This window comes from Rhopalosiphum maidis, chromosome 2 (genome assembly GCF_003676215.2).
Source record: "Rhopalosiphum maidis isolate BTI-1 chromosome 2, ASM367621v3, whole genome shotgun sequence".
Lineage (NCBI taxonomy): Eukaryota > Metazoa > Arthropoda > Insecta > Hemiptera > Aphididae > Rhopalosiphum > Rhopalosiphum maidis.
In genome coordinates, this window is record NC_040878.1 from 18,828,181 (window position 1) to 18,846,373 (window position 18,193).

The 18,193-nt window shown below is 24.2% G+C and overlaps 1 protein-coding gene across 2 annotated transcripts in view; it reads left to right on the forward strand.

The window, feature by feature from the left end:
* The window catches only part of LOC113554004, a 195,750-nt gene that overhangs the window by 117,196 nt on the left and 60,361 nt on the right, over nt 1–18,193 (forward strand). For both annotated transcript variants that reach the window (XM_026957630.1, XM_026957631.1), the window contains one exon: nt 13,972–14,069. In XM_026957630.1, coding sequence (XP_026813431.1) covers nt 13,972–14,069 — 98 coding nt within the window. The remainder of the gene's footprint in view (nt 1–13,971; nt 14,070–18,193) is intronic.

Consider the following 18,193-nt stretch of genomic DNA (forward strand, 5'->3'; position numbering starts at 1 on the left):
AATTTATTGTTTGAACGCGTAAACGTCAAAAATCAATCACGATTGCAAACGTTGTCTAGCCAAGTTTCATAGCTGTAATAGTCAAATCTTATGCAAAAAATTTAATTTAATTATTACTTATACATTTTAAAATCGAGGACCTGACATGACCCAGCTGGTCCCAGATACAGTACAAAAACTGCGTTAAATTACACATAAAATCATAGTCTACTTGTTAACAAGTTTCTCTGCAGTATAAGATTAATTAAAAAAAAAATTGTACACACAGTTTTGCGAAATTAAAGAAATGTACACTTTAACTGGTTAAATAGATTAAAATGCGTGTACGTTGCAGACTCAATATTATAGACAGACCACTTAAAAAAAAAAAAAAAAAAAATGAATGCATATATTTTACGTCACCGAGTAATTGAATAATACTCTATTGTAAACACAAAACGGGAAACTTATCAATCCAACTTATATCAAGTTCAGATAAATGTATGTATCTATTTGTATACAAATAGAATATTTTAAAAGAAAACACTAATTATTTTAAAAATACATTCTAACATGATTTGAAATCATTATGAAACATCTTTTGAAAAATATTATTTTATTATTTTTGTTGCTATAATTGTTTAAGATTATACTTTCTTAATGTTAGCTATATTTTTAATTTCATATTACAAAGCAAAATATTTTTCTAAATGGAAAATATTATTCAACAATTTAATTTTGATTAATAATTTATATTCACAGCAGTGCATCCCGCAAACTCTTAGTCCAAAACTTTGCTCGCATATACTTTGAATACCTTTAAATTAAGTATTTATTATTAACTACTTATTTAAAATGTGATTTACACATTAGTATTAAAAACTCAAAGAAAATATTATTTTTTTTGGAATTCTTTATTAAAATGTTATGATAACACGAAGAAAAATAAAAAATATTAATATATATGTTATTTCTTTTCAAAAATATTGTTTTATATAATTTATTTTAGCTTTAATAGAATCCACTTCGTATAAAATATATCAGGGATAGGTAACTCAATGCTACTAAAAGGCCAATTTTTTCGAAAGTGAAAATCTAGCTGACCAGAGACCATAGAAAGCAAAAAAAAAGGATAATAAAATTTACAACTGACATATTTTATAGTTCAATATTAGATAAGAATTCATATCTACGTTTACAATAAACATTATGTTGGTTTTATAAATGTAATAAAATAAAATCCAGAAAAATCCTAACATTTTATATTTTTATTAAGTTATTTGAAATGTAGCACGGGCCACCGAGCCAGTAAAAATAGTACGCGAGCCGCCAGTTGCCCATCCCTGATATATATAATTTATAATAGGTATATTTTTAGTACAAATTTTAAACATTTCAATATACAATTTAATGAAAAATATAATTAATACATTATACATTGTATTTAATTTACGATATGATAGATTTCAGTCAAAGAATACAGTTGTTTAAAATGAACCAAATTATTACCAATATGTATGCATCATACATAATAAAATTGAAAGTATACCCCATTAAGATATCTTACTAAAACAATTCAATAAAATGAGCATTTATTATTATTTATATTTTCAATAAATCAATTTGAATAAACTAATACTAATTCTAGTCATTTCTCAAATTGCACGTGTGCACGTTGTTACAATAGTAATAACAAATGAATTTAATTGAATATCACTACATATTTACTATAATGCAAATTATCTCATACCGATGCATATATTAAATAAATGCCTATTCTAGAAATATTTGAAAATGTTATCTCTAATATAGAAATCAAATAAATAAACTTTAATTTAAAATGTTTTTTTGTTATTGAAAAATATGAAAAATAATTTTGCGCAATCGAGTGAATTATAGAAACAAAAAGCAAATGAAGAAAATATACCGTTGAATAAGTCTATCAACAAATAAAATATATTTAAATAGAAATAATGTTATAAATTATATTTTTAGTACTTTTAAAGTAAATAAATATTGTATTACCTTTAAGGCCCTTTAAATATTATATTTATTTATAACGAATAGAATTTAATTCTAATATAAGGAGTTTTTAAATTTGTTTTATATTTTTAACACAAAAAACTCTTTTACAAACATTTGCATTGTTTGTAATCTATTATTTTTTCAATATAGTTATAAAAATACAAACGTCAACTAAAAAATTAGTGCGTCTCGGTTAAATAAAAATATAAACTATTTAGGCACGTAAATTTCCATAACTGTTTAAAATATGATATTCATGGAAAACAAAATAGTGCTAATACTTAAGTGTAGAATAATTGATGTTATCATGTTGAAAGCATGTTTAATACGTTATTTTTAAAATAATCCCAATTGAACTGTCAAACGGCGATGAAAGCTATAGTGATTTGGGTATTTGCCGTTTAGGAGATCTTGTTAGGAATGTTAAGTTAATTGACTAAAAAGTTATATTTGTGTTGATTATCTAAAAAGATCAAAATTCAGCAATCTATCCTCTGACGTGTTTAAAAAAACACGATCGTAACACCCAATATATTTCCGATTTTCCAACCATCGTACAAATCATGGTGAATATTTTTCATAGTAATGTGTGATACTGATGCTGATTGCTATATACAGGTTCAAATAAAAAGAAAAGAAAACATTTTTTATACACAATGCTGTATCCGGCGGAGAATAAGTGGGCATTAAACTGAACCGACTTCAAAGACCCGCAGAATTGCCGTCTTGTCTGTTTTCGGTAGTTATATCGAAAGCACATCAAGGATGGGTGAATAACAAATTGAACTATTTTTAGATTTTTTCAGTATGGTAAATTATTCATAGTTGAAATAAAAATGAATCATATAGTGTCGAAGTATAGTATTATATGGTGAAGATTCTCGTAACATTATACATAATAATTTATAACTTATAAGTGTAAAAAGGTATAAAAACGGGCGACAGGAAAAAAATCAAGTGTTATGAAAACGTACTGTCCTGTTATACCTATTGTAGTAGGAATACAACAGATAAGGGTTATGCTAGAAGATAATCACAGGGATACGGAATGTATTCATCTGCATCGCAAGCCATGAGAAGATGGGTCAAAAGTCTATAGTATCCGGGGACAGCTTAACGGGGTGCGCCGAATCTATTCCAAATTATATTATCGTTGAATATGAAAAAAAAATGTGAAAGTCAATATCGACAATATCGGACACTCTATGGGTTACTGTAACGGATGTCCTATACTTATAATATACAGAAAAGAATCATTGTATATTAAAATGATGATTCTGATAGAAAACGGCTTATAAGCCTTTATTTCTAACAAAACTGTATAGGTAATTTATTTATCTATTTTTAATAAAACCATTAAACATAATTACAAAATGTATTACCAATTAGTATAATATAATATCATACAAAATATAAATTAAATATAACGTTGCTATTACATAAACCATTTACATGAATATTAAAACTCAATACCGATGTTACATAACGGGTATACAATAATGTTGTTCATCTCAAGTATTGCTTGAGTATAAGTAATAGATTTATAACAAACTAGAAATTTGAAAGGATTTTTATTTTGATAATATCAGACAAGATACAAAGTTAGACCGAGTACAAATGAACGTAAGTTTATTACAATTAAATTTCAATATAACTTAATATATTACTTTACTACTACTTTACTATTATATATTACTATTTGTACTATACAGTACATACAGCAAGCGATGAACCTAAACAATGTTCGCATACCTGTATGTAGTAAGTTATTATTGTACATTTCATAAAGTAATCAAAAATAATAATACCTGTGTGTTAAGACTGTATGATAATATATAGCACAAATGTAAGATGACTCACGTATGTGGATATATAATATAATCGTGTACATTATAATAATGTAATGGTGTGAAACATATATCGTATTCGAGTGTAAAATAAGTACGTAAAATAATGGGTTTACAATAATAAGTTTTTTGAAAATTTTGATTTGTAATATTTTAACTCGATGATTTGGCTATGCATTTTGAGAAAGAAGTAGATATTCGACGATTTTTTTTTTAGCTAATGTAGTGTATATGTTATCATAGGTATGTGCATGGGGTATATGATTGCACACTCTGTGGGCTGTGTCAGACACTTATTTTAAAGGGCATAATACGAATAAAGCTCCAAAATAACACTTTATAGAAAGAAAAAATAATAAAATTTGTGTGTGCGATCTATGTTTACGATTTAACCAAGTGATGCGATGATAAGAATTATAAAATTATTATTTTCAATCAACATAATTTATTAAATAATATAAGTTTTTATTCTTCAACGTAATACAAAAAAAAAAAAAAAAATGTTAATAACCTTTTATTTTCTACATTTAAAAGCAGTGATAGTAAAAATGGTTATCATAAATATTTTTAAGGAAATAAATATAGACATATATATGTTTGAAGAGCACATTCTATCAACCACATACCCTGTGACCAAAGTCTGCACACGTTTATATAATATATTATTATCTTGTTTCCGTTTGTGATTGGTTGTATTATGGTAATATAAAATTACATGTATTCGTGCAACTCTTTGTTCTTTGCATGTTATTTATTCTCTTCGTCAAATCACACGAGTCCCATTATACGGTACAGAAAAAAGGTTTTCGAGATTTTTTTTTTTTTTTGAAAAAATATTTTGTAAAATATGTATATATATATGTATATATATTACATATAAATAGTATATAAAATATAATGTAAATACGATTGTGTACATCGCTTTAAACAATAAAAACAATTTATTCTACAATAAAAAAAACTTTGTCTATTAACATACACACATAAAATATTCCAATTGGCATAGGATTGGAAAAGTACATTGGCTTAATTTAATCTATAAAATATATTTACAATTTACATCTCAATGACCATATACTAATATATTAGACACATGCTTTATGTCATGAATTTCTTAAACATGATAGTTTATACTTTATAGTTTTTAATTTGTAATTTAAAAACAAATGGGGGGAGGGAGAATTATAATTTGAAAAACTAAAAATTACTACATTTTTCGCTTATATACAATGTATTATATACAAGTTGAATTTCAATAATAGTATCCAGAACATTGGTTGATACTTTTCATGGGAAGTGATATTTTACTTAAGTAAATCTACAAAACATTAAACAAATAAGATTATAGCGAAAATTAATTATTACGCTGGGGAATGACATAACTATTAAATTAAAAATCATACTAGAAATTTCTTGGTTTTTTTTTTTATGTGTATAATGTGGATTTGGTTTTCTATACTACAGAATAAACATAAAAATCGTATATTATTTCTAATGTCTCCGCTCATTTTTTTTTCAAGTATTTTTCTTTGGATATAACATTGCCATATAATTTATCTATAGATTGGATTTAAATATTTAAATATAATAACACATTTAGTAGTTTTGTGTCGTATTTTAAGTTTTAGTCGTAAAAGTATATAATTCTATTTAATATTTGGTCTTATAAACAAATAATTATTTAGATATTCAGGTTGATATCAATATTACACTATATATAAATAAGTACTATAAATAATACATAAATAGTTTATATCATACAACAATATATGTCTCGATGTTCTTGCATTTAACTGAATTAAATGTATATTTGAATACCAAATAAGTTATACTGTATAACTTTAATTAAGAATACCTAATATATTATTTAAGTCTAATAAATTACGTACCTGTGGAAAACAGGTACTTATTAACATGTTCGTAGAGTTTGAATTTACACGCTTATCTTATCTCTACAAATAGTCTTCTAAAATCTAAATAGATTTATACACATCTGTGATATGCATAAGTATAGATTATATAAATTGCTCTTAGGAAACTTGTATAAAAGTTTATTTCTATTTTGTTAACTTTGGAAAACCATGTTTGTGTTTCATTGTTTGTCAAAAATGTAGTAAAAAGAATTACATTTAATCATCCAGATTAATTTAATGAGAGTTAAAGAAATTTGCAAAATACTCACCCATAAATTGTTTTTGATATTATTTTATTTTTCATTTCAAGGTATTGTTTGAAATATTTTATGAGATATCATTATACCTGATAATATCACAACACGATTGTACGAAAAATGATAGAGTGCATAAAAAAATATTGACTCTCTTAACTATAATGCTATTTACAATATACTATACTTGCTGAATTACCCGACTTCGCATACGTGCAGTTTTTACTTTCGTTAAATGAAATTCTTAAATCAACACTTATAGTTGTGTTTTAAAGGAGAAAAAAATTTATAACTAATTAAGTACTAAATAGTAGTAGTAGTAGTAGTAGTAGTAGTAGCTGAATTAAAAATACAAAATAATAATAATATTTAGAAATTATTCAAGGTATAATTATAATTATAATTTTTATAATTTAACTTAACTTATGTATATTTAAAATGACCAAAATATCTTGATATACCACATTCGGCGTTTTATTTTGTGTTGCATAAACACATCAATGGTCTGGTCTTCTAACTATAGAAAATGCTACGTATAATTGTCCGTGTGAGATATCCAAAAAACCGTAACCTTTAAATACAAACTCCTCTCTCCCTCCTCACGGACAAAATAAAATGAAAAATTAGACGACATGGTGACACTCAGGAGGGCATTTTCAACAACTATGTGAAAACAAATTGGAAAAAAGTTAAATAGCGTCGTCACATAAATCGGAACATAAAAAAAGCCTATTCTTTTATATATATATATATATATATATATATATAAAGGATGTCAAACGCGTCCGAACCTAACCACGGCAAGGCAACGGTCGAAGAGATAACGTTAGTAAAATTCGTATGTGTATTGGTTTATGTTATCAGTGTGCATTTTATTTTTATAACAGGAGTATTGGTGTACACTGTACGCCACAATATATCATTGACCGTGGTGTACGCGCGATGTGTGATATTAATTTTATCGATAAACTCTTCGGAACAATTTATATCTACACGACGGTATCAAACACATAATTGACAGACAAAAAGGATAGGTTTTACATGTAGCTGGAAACCTGCGGGCCGCCGTGCACAACAATGCGTATTGTGTCGGTGAACAATTATTAATAAATTCACTTAGACACGACATTTTTAAAATTATTTCTTATTGCACGGTGAAAGTATTTGAGTTACCACTATTCCAAATTTTAAGTGCGTACGTTGAGTAGTTTTTGAGATACAGCGATCATTATAACTAGTGATTCAGTGGTATTTGGATTATATATATATATATATATATATATCATTTAAAACAAAAATTAAAAGAAAAAAAAAACAATTTTTAAAAAAGTCGACGATAATAATTTGTTATCAGTCCTAACTTATTGGGAGGAAAAATTGTTATTTTAATTAATAATTAGTTATTGAATGCATGTATATACAAATTCTAGAAGATATGTATTGTATAATTATATAGTATAATAAAATAACATTTCATTATAATGTTGTATAATATAAATTACACATAAAACATACGAATATAATTTAAGGCACAATCGTGTTGTGATTTTATCTAGTAAAAAAAGATCGGTGCGTAATCGTGTTACAGATGAAAGTTTTAACATTCAACCTGCCTTAACATATTCATGCAACACCTCCTCTCAATTATACATACAATTTGGGTATAATCAATGTTACTGATAATATATTAAATAAAATTTAATACATTTTGACATTTTTCTGATAGCTATGATAATAATTTATTATTTATGGACTTAATTTTTAAAACCACCAATTTCGATTATTTTTTTAACAAAAATATAAATAATATATAGTTATACTAGCAATATTTAATATTTTAAACAAAGCAATATAGTGGTTAAAAACATTTAAATTTTTAAATTTTACAGTACTTACTAGTACAGTACAAATTAACGAATAATATAAGTGTTGCTCTCAAAGGTATTCAAGAGGAGAGAACATATTATATTCGAGAACATCTTAAAAAGAGCAACTTTTTATTCAAATTTTGAAATTCTTGTAGCTCCTAAGATACAACAACTACAAGTATAATAAATATTGTAATATTAAGTTTGTAGTGGCTAAATCACTAAATGTACCTAAATGTAATTCATATTTATTATAATATATAGGTAAATATTACGTAGTTATGGTTACCTATCTACTTCATATCACATCTACCCAATTAGTATAAAAATTGCAAGATTTCACTGATACCTAGTATGAATATTTTGAATTCATTTTCAACGAAAGTATATTTATTTGTAGTTTATAGAAAGGTTGAATATTTTGTAGTGTCGTACACGATACTGAATGAAACGCAATATAATTTTTATTTCTGATATGTTTTGTTAAACATTTTTTTATGCAACACATACGTCTTTGTTATATGTCACAATATTATTGATGCATCACCTATATTATGCACTTGTGGAATGGGACCACCGAGTTCTCGTCTGTTTAGACTTGTAACATACAACGAGTTTCAGTAATGTACAAGTATCCGAAACGTACAAAAATAAGGTGTTTATTTTGTATCCACTGGGAATGAACAAAATATGTTTAAATAAAAATTAATAATAAACTATTTTTTTTTTTTAATTTCACAAGCTTAATGTTTCCATGTTGAATAACTATTTTTACATATCTGTTTTTTAAACGTGCATTTATTTATAAAATCTACTTGTTATTAATATTTAATACTTATAGATTGTAGATTTATTTTTTAATGAATATATTTAATTAATAGTAAGAGTAATGTTTTAAAAGCATACGAAATGTTATTTAAAATTATTGACTCAAATATTGAAAATTACTATCTTTTTTTGCGTTGATAAGTTAATTGTATTCTTCTTCAATGATTATTAATGCCATAATAGTAAAAAGCAATTAATTGAAAATATATTCATCAACGAAGCAAGCTGATTTGTTCTATTATTTTCAAAGTCAGACCACATGGAAGAGATTTTAACTTTGATATAATTAAGTAAAAAATAGCAATGGGGTTCATATGAGTTCACGAGTTATTTTTTAATTCATAAATTACTGAAGAGTGTAATAAGAATGCTCACAGTTTTTAAAAAATCTAAAGAATTCTGGGCTTATATTACATAGGGAACATTCTAGCGTATAGGAACAATATTATAACATTATACATATTATTCGTGTATAATTTAATATTATAATATTCTACAATTAAACGATGATAAATTCTAATTTGAAAAAAATCAAATGAAGTTAGGTTATTACTTTCAATATATTATGTTCTATTTGAATTAATCTGATTAAACTGGTAGTAACTTAAAAAAAATTCGTCCATTTGTATTGTAATATAAGTCTTAGTTCTAAAGTTTAGCCATATTACAGTGGCCGTTTTAGATACGTATGTAGATGTGTGACAATTAAAGTTCACCGGCGTAGTCTGTGTACGAGCATATCAAACCCTGCAAAACATACAAATGACTCATTTTATTGATCCTAAAATTATAATTAATCAGTGACTAAACAAAGAGGAGATTCAAGGTCCTATTAAAAGTTTGCCTATCTTGCCCTTTTTCACTAATATCCGTTTCCACCAAATGAGATATTTACGAATTCTATGTTCTAATCGAAATAAACAATTAAAAAACGTTATATACATCAAATGTATTTAAAAAAAAAACTATAAAATATTGAAAAACATTAAATTATACATTTAAAAAAATATAATTTTAAAACTAAAAATTTTTATCAAGTCTACTGAAATAAAAACTAAATAAATACCGTATAGTATTTACATAAAATAATTTTTATATTGTAATAATAATTGATAATAATGATCTAGAAATATTAAAAACTCTGTAATAGATCCACATTATTAGATGGTTCAATTGAATATATTATAATCAACAATATTGCAAAAATAAATAAATATATTTACGATATATCAATCAGTTCAACTTCCTTTCATATCAATTAACTCATAATAAGTCAATAACTATCAAAAAAACGAAAAAGCTTAATGTATATATTAAATTGGAAGGATAGCATAAATTTTATTTATGCTTGTTATTTTTATTTTCGATTGTTTTTTATTATAAAATGTTTAACTTTGTAATAACAATAAAATACTATTGCTAAAAAAGTTTATTTATTTATTTATTTTTTACTGAATCTTTCCAAAAATGTAAACTGATAAATTAAAATGATCTATTATATTCAATCTATCAAATTGTCACAAAGACCAATTTATATTCAACAACCACTGTAAAAAAAATCATTCAATAAACAAATTATAAATTCAAGTCTTAAGAAAAATTATGTGTTAGAACTAGACATAAAAAGGTGATTGTATAAGAGTATATCTTTATTAAATATTGATTATTGAAGTACCAATATATTAATTTATACATAAGGGACACACTCCATTTCTTATGTTCACATTAATTTGTTGTTGTTATCGATGGAAGTCCCAATTGCTAGTATTTAAACAATAATTAACGAATATTATACAATACGAACAATTAACTATCATTAATTTGTTAAGTAGGTACTTAAGTGTATGAGTTGTTAACGAAAATTTCCAAAAACATTATTTTGCTAAAGATATTCAACGCGAGACTCACAAATCTTGATAGTCGTAAATTTAATTATAACTAATTTATATTTGATTTTAATTTATCTTTAGGCATTGGAATGCATATATAATATTATTGATAACCGTTTAAGTATACTCACTTCTAGCGTTTTATCGTATGATCATCATTATTGTAATTGGTGATTCTGGCATCTGGTTTTTATCGCCATTTTTTATATCATATAATACACTGTCTTACCACTAAGGTCGATTTTAGCATATTATATATTATCGCAATGACATAGATGGCTAAGAGGCTCATGAAAGTTTCTCCATTAGTTTTAATTACATTTTATGTGGTACCATGGAATGCACCAACTAGAGAATATTTAGAGATATGTACGCCGAAAGCATACGTGTTTATCATCTAAAAACAATGAGCATGACGTTATATAGCTGTTTATTTTCCCGAGATAACTGTTGGGTAGACCGAAGCCCTCTTAGATCCTATAAAGAGCTACCGTGAAGTGCACATAACAATAACGGTAGACATAGGTAGTTTTCGTACTAAACGAATTGAATCATTATATGTAATTAACATATTATAAGTCGGTGTACCTGAAGTACGAATGACATTATGTATAATATAATATACATTATTATACGCATTACGTATACAAAATATGAGTAATATTAGTATAATCAAAATAATATGTAAGTTATTTATTAAAACAAATTAAAAAATAATCAAGCTATTTATAACTATTAAAGAAATTAATTTGTAAGTAACTAATCACGAAGTTGTTAGATTGGTTTTTTAAGTCACTTCAATTAAATTAATAGGATCAACGTATACGTAGCTGGTAAAAAAATCTGTTAGCAAATAGTGATTCGCCATATAGGACCTACGCCATATGACGTTTTATTTTTCAACTTATTTTGCATAATATATTATTCCTACATTGTTGTATAAATAAAAAAAAAATGCTTTATAAAACAATAATGTTTGAGCTGTACCTAATATTAATTTATAGGATTTAATGTAAAGAATTCTTGTAAAACGTTTAAAGTTGTGTGTTTGTAAGTATTTTAATATTACTGAGAAGTTGATCGACTAGGGACTTGTATAATCTTTCTTTGAAGTTGTTCTAACTTTATAGCTATCCTTTTATTTAAAAATTATTCTGTAACTGACTTATTATATAGTTGTTATGACCTAAAGTGCTTTACCATGTTTTATATGTATTTTCTTAAATTACATTTTCTATATTATTTAAGCCAGATAAAAAAAAAATATAAAAACTTAAAAACCATTTATTCAAAATATATTCAGTTGTTTTATAAAATATAATCTAAATATCTTGATAAATAAATGTTAAGTTTTTATACAGGCTACAAGTATAATACGATATATTTCCACTTTAAATACCATATTAGTAAAAATCATACATAAATATGTAGAACACTTCTGTTCAAAGTTTACAAGCATAGTGTTCTTATATTATTTAGCATATTTTTATATATATGGTTTATCATGAATATATGACAATATTTTATTAAAATTACTTTTAAATTTGACCTATGATATGTTATACACTATATATTCTGTATTATCCTGGCACTATTTTTTTTAAATAATTAATATAAGATGGTATGTAATTAAAATTGTATTATCCTATATTGATCTAATATATAGCCACTTAAAATATAGTTAAACCAATGCATAAATTAAAAATAATTTAAAATATTGAGGATTTGCCGAGTTGTGGTATGTTTTGGATTTGTCAAAATGTATTGTGATCGATTGACAGCTTTAAACATCAAAACGAATTACGATTTGATCGAAGTTCTATATTAATAAGACAATATCAAGTAAAACAGTATTAGTATACTTTATTTTTTTTACATTTTACAACTTCTGAATTCACAAAAAAGTATAGCAGCATAAGGTATTAAATTTGAATTTTCAAGAATCTGTCACCTAAGAAATATCGATAATCTTTCCCAACTCTATTTAGTTTTAACATACTTTAAATGAGGTTAAACCACAAATATGTTTTGTTTTTTTTAATTTTACTTATTTTATAATTTATATAATGATATCTATCATATAAAATAGTTGAATGACTAGGAATCTAAAATACCATATTATATTGATTTTTTTTACTTATAACGTTTTTTATTTTCAATAGTTATTGTAAGAAATCAATAAGATAAAATTAACTAAATAGTAAAATAGATTTTGTTGCTATAAGTTACGTGTTACGTTTGTTAGTGGCTTAGAAAATAGTATGACTTAACTTTTGTTTTAGAAATATTATTAATTATGATGGATCATTGCATTTAAAAATAACATTTTTACGAAATTAAATAGGTATTTAAACGAAAAATAACGATTATAACTATTTTGTTGTATTTCGAAAAATATTATTCGTAGGAACTTAAAATGTTTCTCCATTAACAATATTATTATATACTACACACAATAAAATTTCCCAAAATATTTAAATTAATTTAAATGTATATAAATATCATGGACCTATTCACGCCGTCTAGCGGTATGGGGGATTGACTTATAAGAATAACAGCTAGTTATATTATGTGAAAAAATAATATTTTAATAACTATTATTATATTTATTTAACATAACTATGTGATTTATAGTATGTTAAAGTTATTTCAACCCTCTATTTTATGAATAAAAAAAAAAAAAATTACTAATACCAATATAAGTATTTAAATAAATATTTTTAGAATTATGCCCGGAATACACGAGGCTAGGTATTCAAGCTAGGGTAGCAAGCTAGCTTTTCCCAGCGCCTATCCTGGCTTACTCTCCTGGGTTGGAAGGAGCTAGCTAAAACAAAAAATAGAACGCAAAGCCTGGTTTGGTATGCTAGCTTACTAGAATATTCACTAGCTTTCTAGCTTAAAAACAAAGCTAGCTCTGTTTACACGAAGTTAAAATTACTAGCTTTCTAGCTTACTAGTATTACCTACTTTATTATCCTAGCTTGAAAAACTAGCCTCGTGTATTTCGGGAATTGATATGGTGGTCTATCAGTGTGTCTCCAGTGTCTTCACTCAGAATCGTTTTACTTATAAAATGAATTATTATTGAATTAAAAATTAACAAATTCATTACAGTGACTTATTTTACTAAGAGGTAATTATTATATTAGGTACCTATTATACAGCATAAAAAGTTTCCTAATTTTCTTAGTTGAAATGGTTTTATTTCTACAAACCAACATTTTACTTCATTGTTGAATTTCTAATGTAATCAACTTAATAATTATCACAGATATAAATTATACAGAAATCAATATGATGATAGATTTACTGTGTAATTTAATACTTTTATAATTAATAAACTAAAGTTTTTTTATTTATTCCAGATTCCGTACGTTATCACGCTGCTATCAAATTAGTGAACATATCAGCTATTTTAAACGAAAACATCAATGAACACTTACAACTAAAAATTCTAAAATATGTAAGTTCTTATTTCATCACGTATATAATAGTTATACTATTAAATTTATAATTTATAATTTAATCACATATTCAAACGAATAGAATAAGCTAATGTGTTACTACAAAAGCTAGATATGGCTGGAAATTAATCCAATTAAAAATATTTTATAAAATCGTAAATGATTACGATGGTTCAAATTGTTCAATTCAGTTCAACTGTAATCATTTAGTCGAATACGTCGTAAATATTTTTTGTGATTAACCCTCATGCTCCTGATAAAAATGAAACGCATTTTGGTCTTTATTTACAGTTCATACTCACACTGCACATTGTACATTATGTACAACGAACAATGATATAGAAAAAAAAATAAGAGCAAAAAGGACGGTAAATCTTAAGGATTCTATAAAACAAAAGGGAAGTTCATTAAGCATTTGAAATTTGGATCTGTTTTAAAGCTGTGAACCAAAATGTAATTAAATCGGAAAAAGCGAGAGGACGGGACGCCTTGAAGCGAACGCCGCTCCTTAATTACCAACGCTGGTTATTTGGAAAGCATACCGTCGTTTTTGTTGCCTTCGACAATGTTATATTTACTAAAATTGGATATAAAATAGAATTTATTCAAGTTTAAATAGAAAAATCTTTAAAATATATCATTGTCAGGTCGGTCAAATGTATTTCAAAAACTTATGAAAATAATGATTATTTTCGCTGTAAAAAAACATTACATAATATTATTTCGATTTATTAAATACATGAAATAGTTTATCTCATAGTAAGTTTTAACTACCTATAATTAAGTGCAGTTATCAGTTTGAACATTACATTTTTGAATTATTTGTATTATTATTCATGGTTAGGTATATATGTATAAGTTGATGTTATACTATCACATTATTATTAGTAATGATCAATTTTATTTATGGATAATTGTCAGTATGTATCTAATTAATGATTATTAGGGCAAATAAATGAAAACAAATATTTGATATTCATAGAACAACTAAACATGGAAATTATAATAAAATTAAATACTGTAATATAATAATATAAATGTCAAACAATCTTATCTCAAGTGTAATTATGCCATATTACACATATTTATTTGGTATTCTACCTATTTAATTGTAAGCCACTGAGTTAATTACTATTTAGTAGCAGTAATATATTTTTGATATATATGTCAATATGTTATTTCATATTTTTTTTCGGCTAAAATGCTTATGATAGCAAATGATAAAGAGTATTGATGTCAACTATTGAGAATTGTCACTGATATATTTTTTTAAGCAGTTCGATTGACCCAGTGACATTTTACTTCGACAAGCATTAGGCAGTCGATGAAATAATAATAATAAAAAGCAAAAACGATTGAAAGTCCATATCAAATTCGTATAAACTGAATATAAAATCGATCTTGTCAGAAAATGTTCCAAAAAAATTACGATTAAATTCTTAGGCTCCGTGAAAAAAATCACGTAAATTATATTTCATTTATTATATACAATAATATATACAAATACCACTTATCATTACGGCCAAAACATTATAGTTATGTATTAGTAGTAGTTTCGTAATTTAATGATTGACAACTTATCAGACGAAAACTCTACCATGCTTATCACAACTATTGTTTTTCATTATATTAATAATAATTGTATAGTTTATAACATGTTTTTATAGATGTGTTATTTCCTATATAAATCAATTTTTGCATAATTATGTATTAATTATTCAGAAATATATTTTGTCACTAATATTCAACAATGATTTTTATAAACTAACTTTGTTTGTATCATATCTAATAAATATTTATTTAACGTTCTGATATATCCTGTATATAACATATTCAGATAAAAATATATTTAAATTGGTTCTCTAAAAAAAATCAAAGAGACACGAAAAATGTTAAAAATAGATTTTTTATTTTGCTAAATAAATACTGTACCCTATTATAATACAATTATTAGAGGAAATAATGATCAGGTCATATTATCATAACAATTTAAATGTATCCGTTTCCGACAGTCAATTGGCTTTCTAGAGGACTTGAGATATTTAAGAATTAAAATAATATTAAACTTCAGTATTTGTATAATTTCCCATTAGTTTTTTATTTTTCCATGATTGAAGTTTGGTTTTAAAAAAAATATATTTTATTGAATAATCAATATATTACTATAATTAATAGTTGTATAATTCTACTAAAAATTTAAATTACATTTTACCGTTGATTTTTAAGTACATAAAAGAACATTGCTCGTACGGTAAAATAATGCTTAAATTATTAACCATAATTTTAACTAATATTTTATCCATTAATAATATAATTAATAACTTAAAATCATATATTATTTAATAATAAGCTTGTTTAATGTTCCAACAAAATCAGTTTAGGTGTATTGTATTTTATATAGGCGAATTAATATTTAATAACATCATATAATTTAAAATCAAATGATGATTTCAGATTGTCACACACAAAAAAAAAATGATTATATTATTCACAGGTAAATATATATTAAACAATGCAGTCAACTATTTATAGCTAGATATTTGTAAACAAATAATACGAGTCTAAATAATTATTCTACTTAATTGATTAAAAAAAACCTCACAGTATATTTGACACGATGATTGGTAAAGCACTAAAAACGATCAATAGATCTATAGAAATTTAATCGAACATATTTTATGAATATTAAAATCTAAAGACAAATAATTTTTTAGACTTTAAATTATATATATATATAGCTAAATTTATAAATTATTAATTTGCACCATCAATATTTGTACTTAAATGTTTAATTGTAATATCACATAATATTATGTTACGCATATAATATTTAAACTATTTATTTGAAAGACTGCCGTGCACTGTGTTTGAAACTAAATCTCTTAAAGTTTTAAATTAGTAGACATTTATAATTAACGAATTTAAAAAATAGAAATAATTTATAAAATATTACATTGAATTGAAGCTAATGAGTTCAAATTAATAATTAGTTGGTGTAAATACATTTACCTTGTAAAATATAATATCTTATTCGAAACTATTAATAATTTATAGAAAGCTTATAAGTTTTCATATTAAAATATATTTTGTTTCTAAAAATATTTAGTTTATGTGTTTCTAATTGTTTCTGACTAAAAATAAAAAAATATATTACAACATAAATTAACACGAAAACTCCATTTTATTTTATACAACTTAAACATTATAATATGTATTGTGATATATATATATATATATATATATATATATATTATTTTTAAATAGAAAAATGTTTGTGCAATCCTTTATATATGTTTTATTTTACTTGAGCATCAAAAGCTTAATGACTTGTGAATTTTCAGGATTGTTTAGTTCCATTTTGTTGAAAGCACAACAAATATAGAATGGTATATATTATGTTTCCAATGGAATTAAACAAGTGGCTACTTGTATTTTTTCGTTTAAAAATAATGAATATTAAGTCTAATGAACGTTTATTCTTCAGTAGATTGTATTGAATTAACTAGGTATTTTATTTAATTTATTTTATGACAATTGAAAGTGAAGTTTTTTGTGTATATTGTGACCAAAATGAGTAACATAATTTTGGTTTTTAAAAAGTCATAAATGAATATTTATATCTTATTATAATATATATTTTATATTTTAATCTAATTAAATATTTTTTTTTATGTTAAAATTCATCTTCTAATTATTATTACTGTTTATTTGAGTCTCTCTATAGCATTAAATTCATTAGATTATTTATACATTCTAAAAGAAACTAATTTTTTTATGTTTCACACCATTATAAGACAGCTATAATGTTAACATGCTCTAAATAATTTTTATTTTGAAATGATGATACCTACCAATCAAGTATTTGATATTAAGATATTATTATTATTATTATTTATATATCGATTTATGAAACGTGTTTCTTTGTAAGTACTGACCTTATTATCATTTATTTTACTTCCATATTATATAGATAGATAGAAATAAAAATAATCTGGATTTAATTCTTAGAAAAATCATTTTATTTATTTATTTTAATATTAAAAAAAAAATCTAAAGTTTGGCGTCAATAAGTTTTCAATTTAACTATTCTAATATTTACGTAATTTATACTTTGTAAAATAAT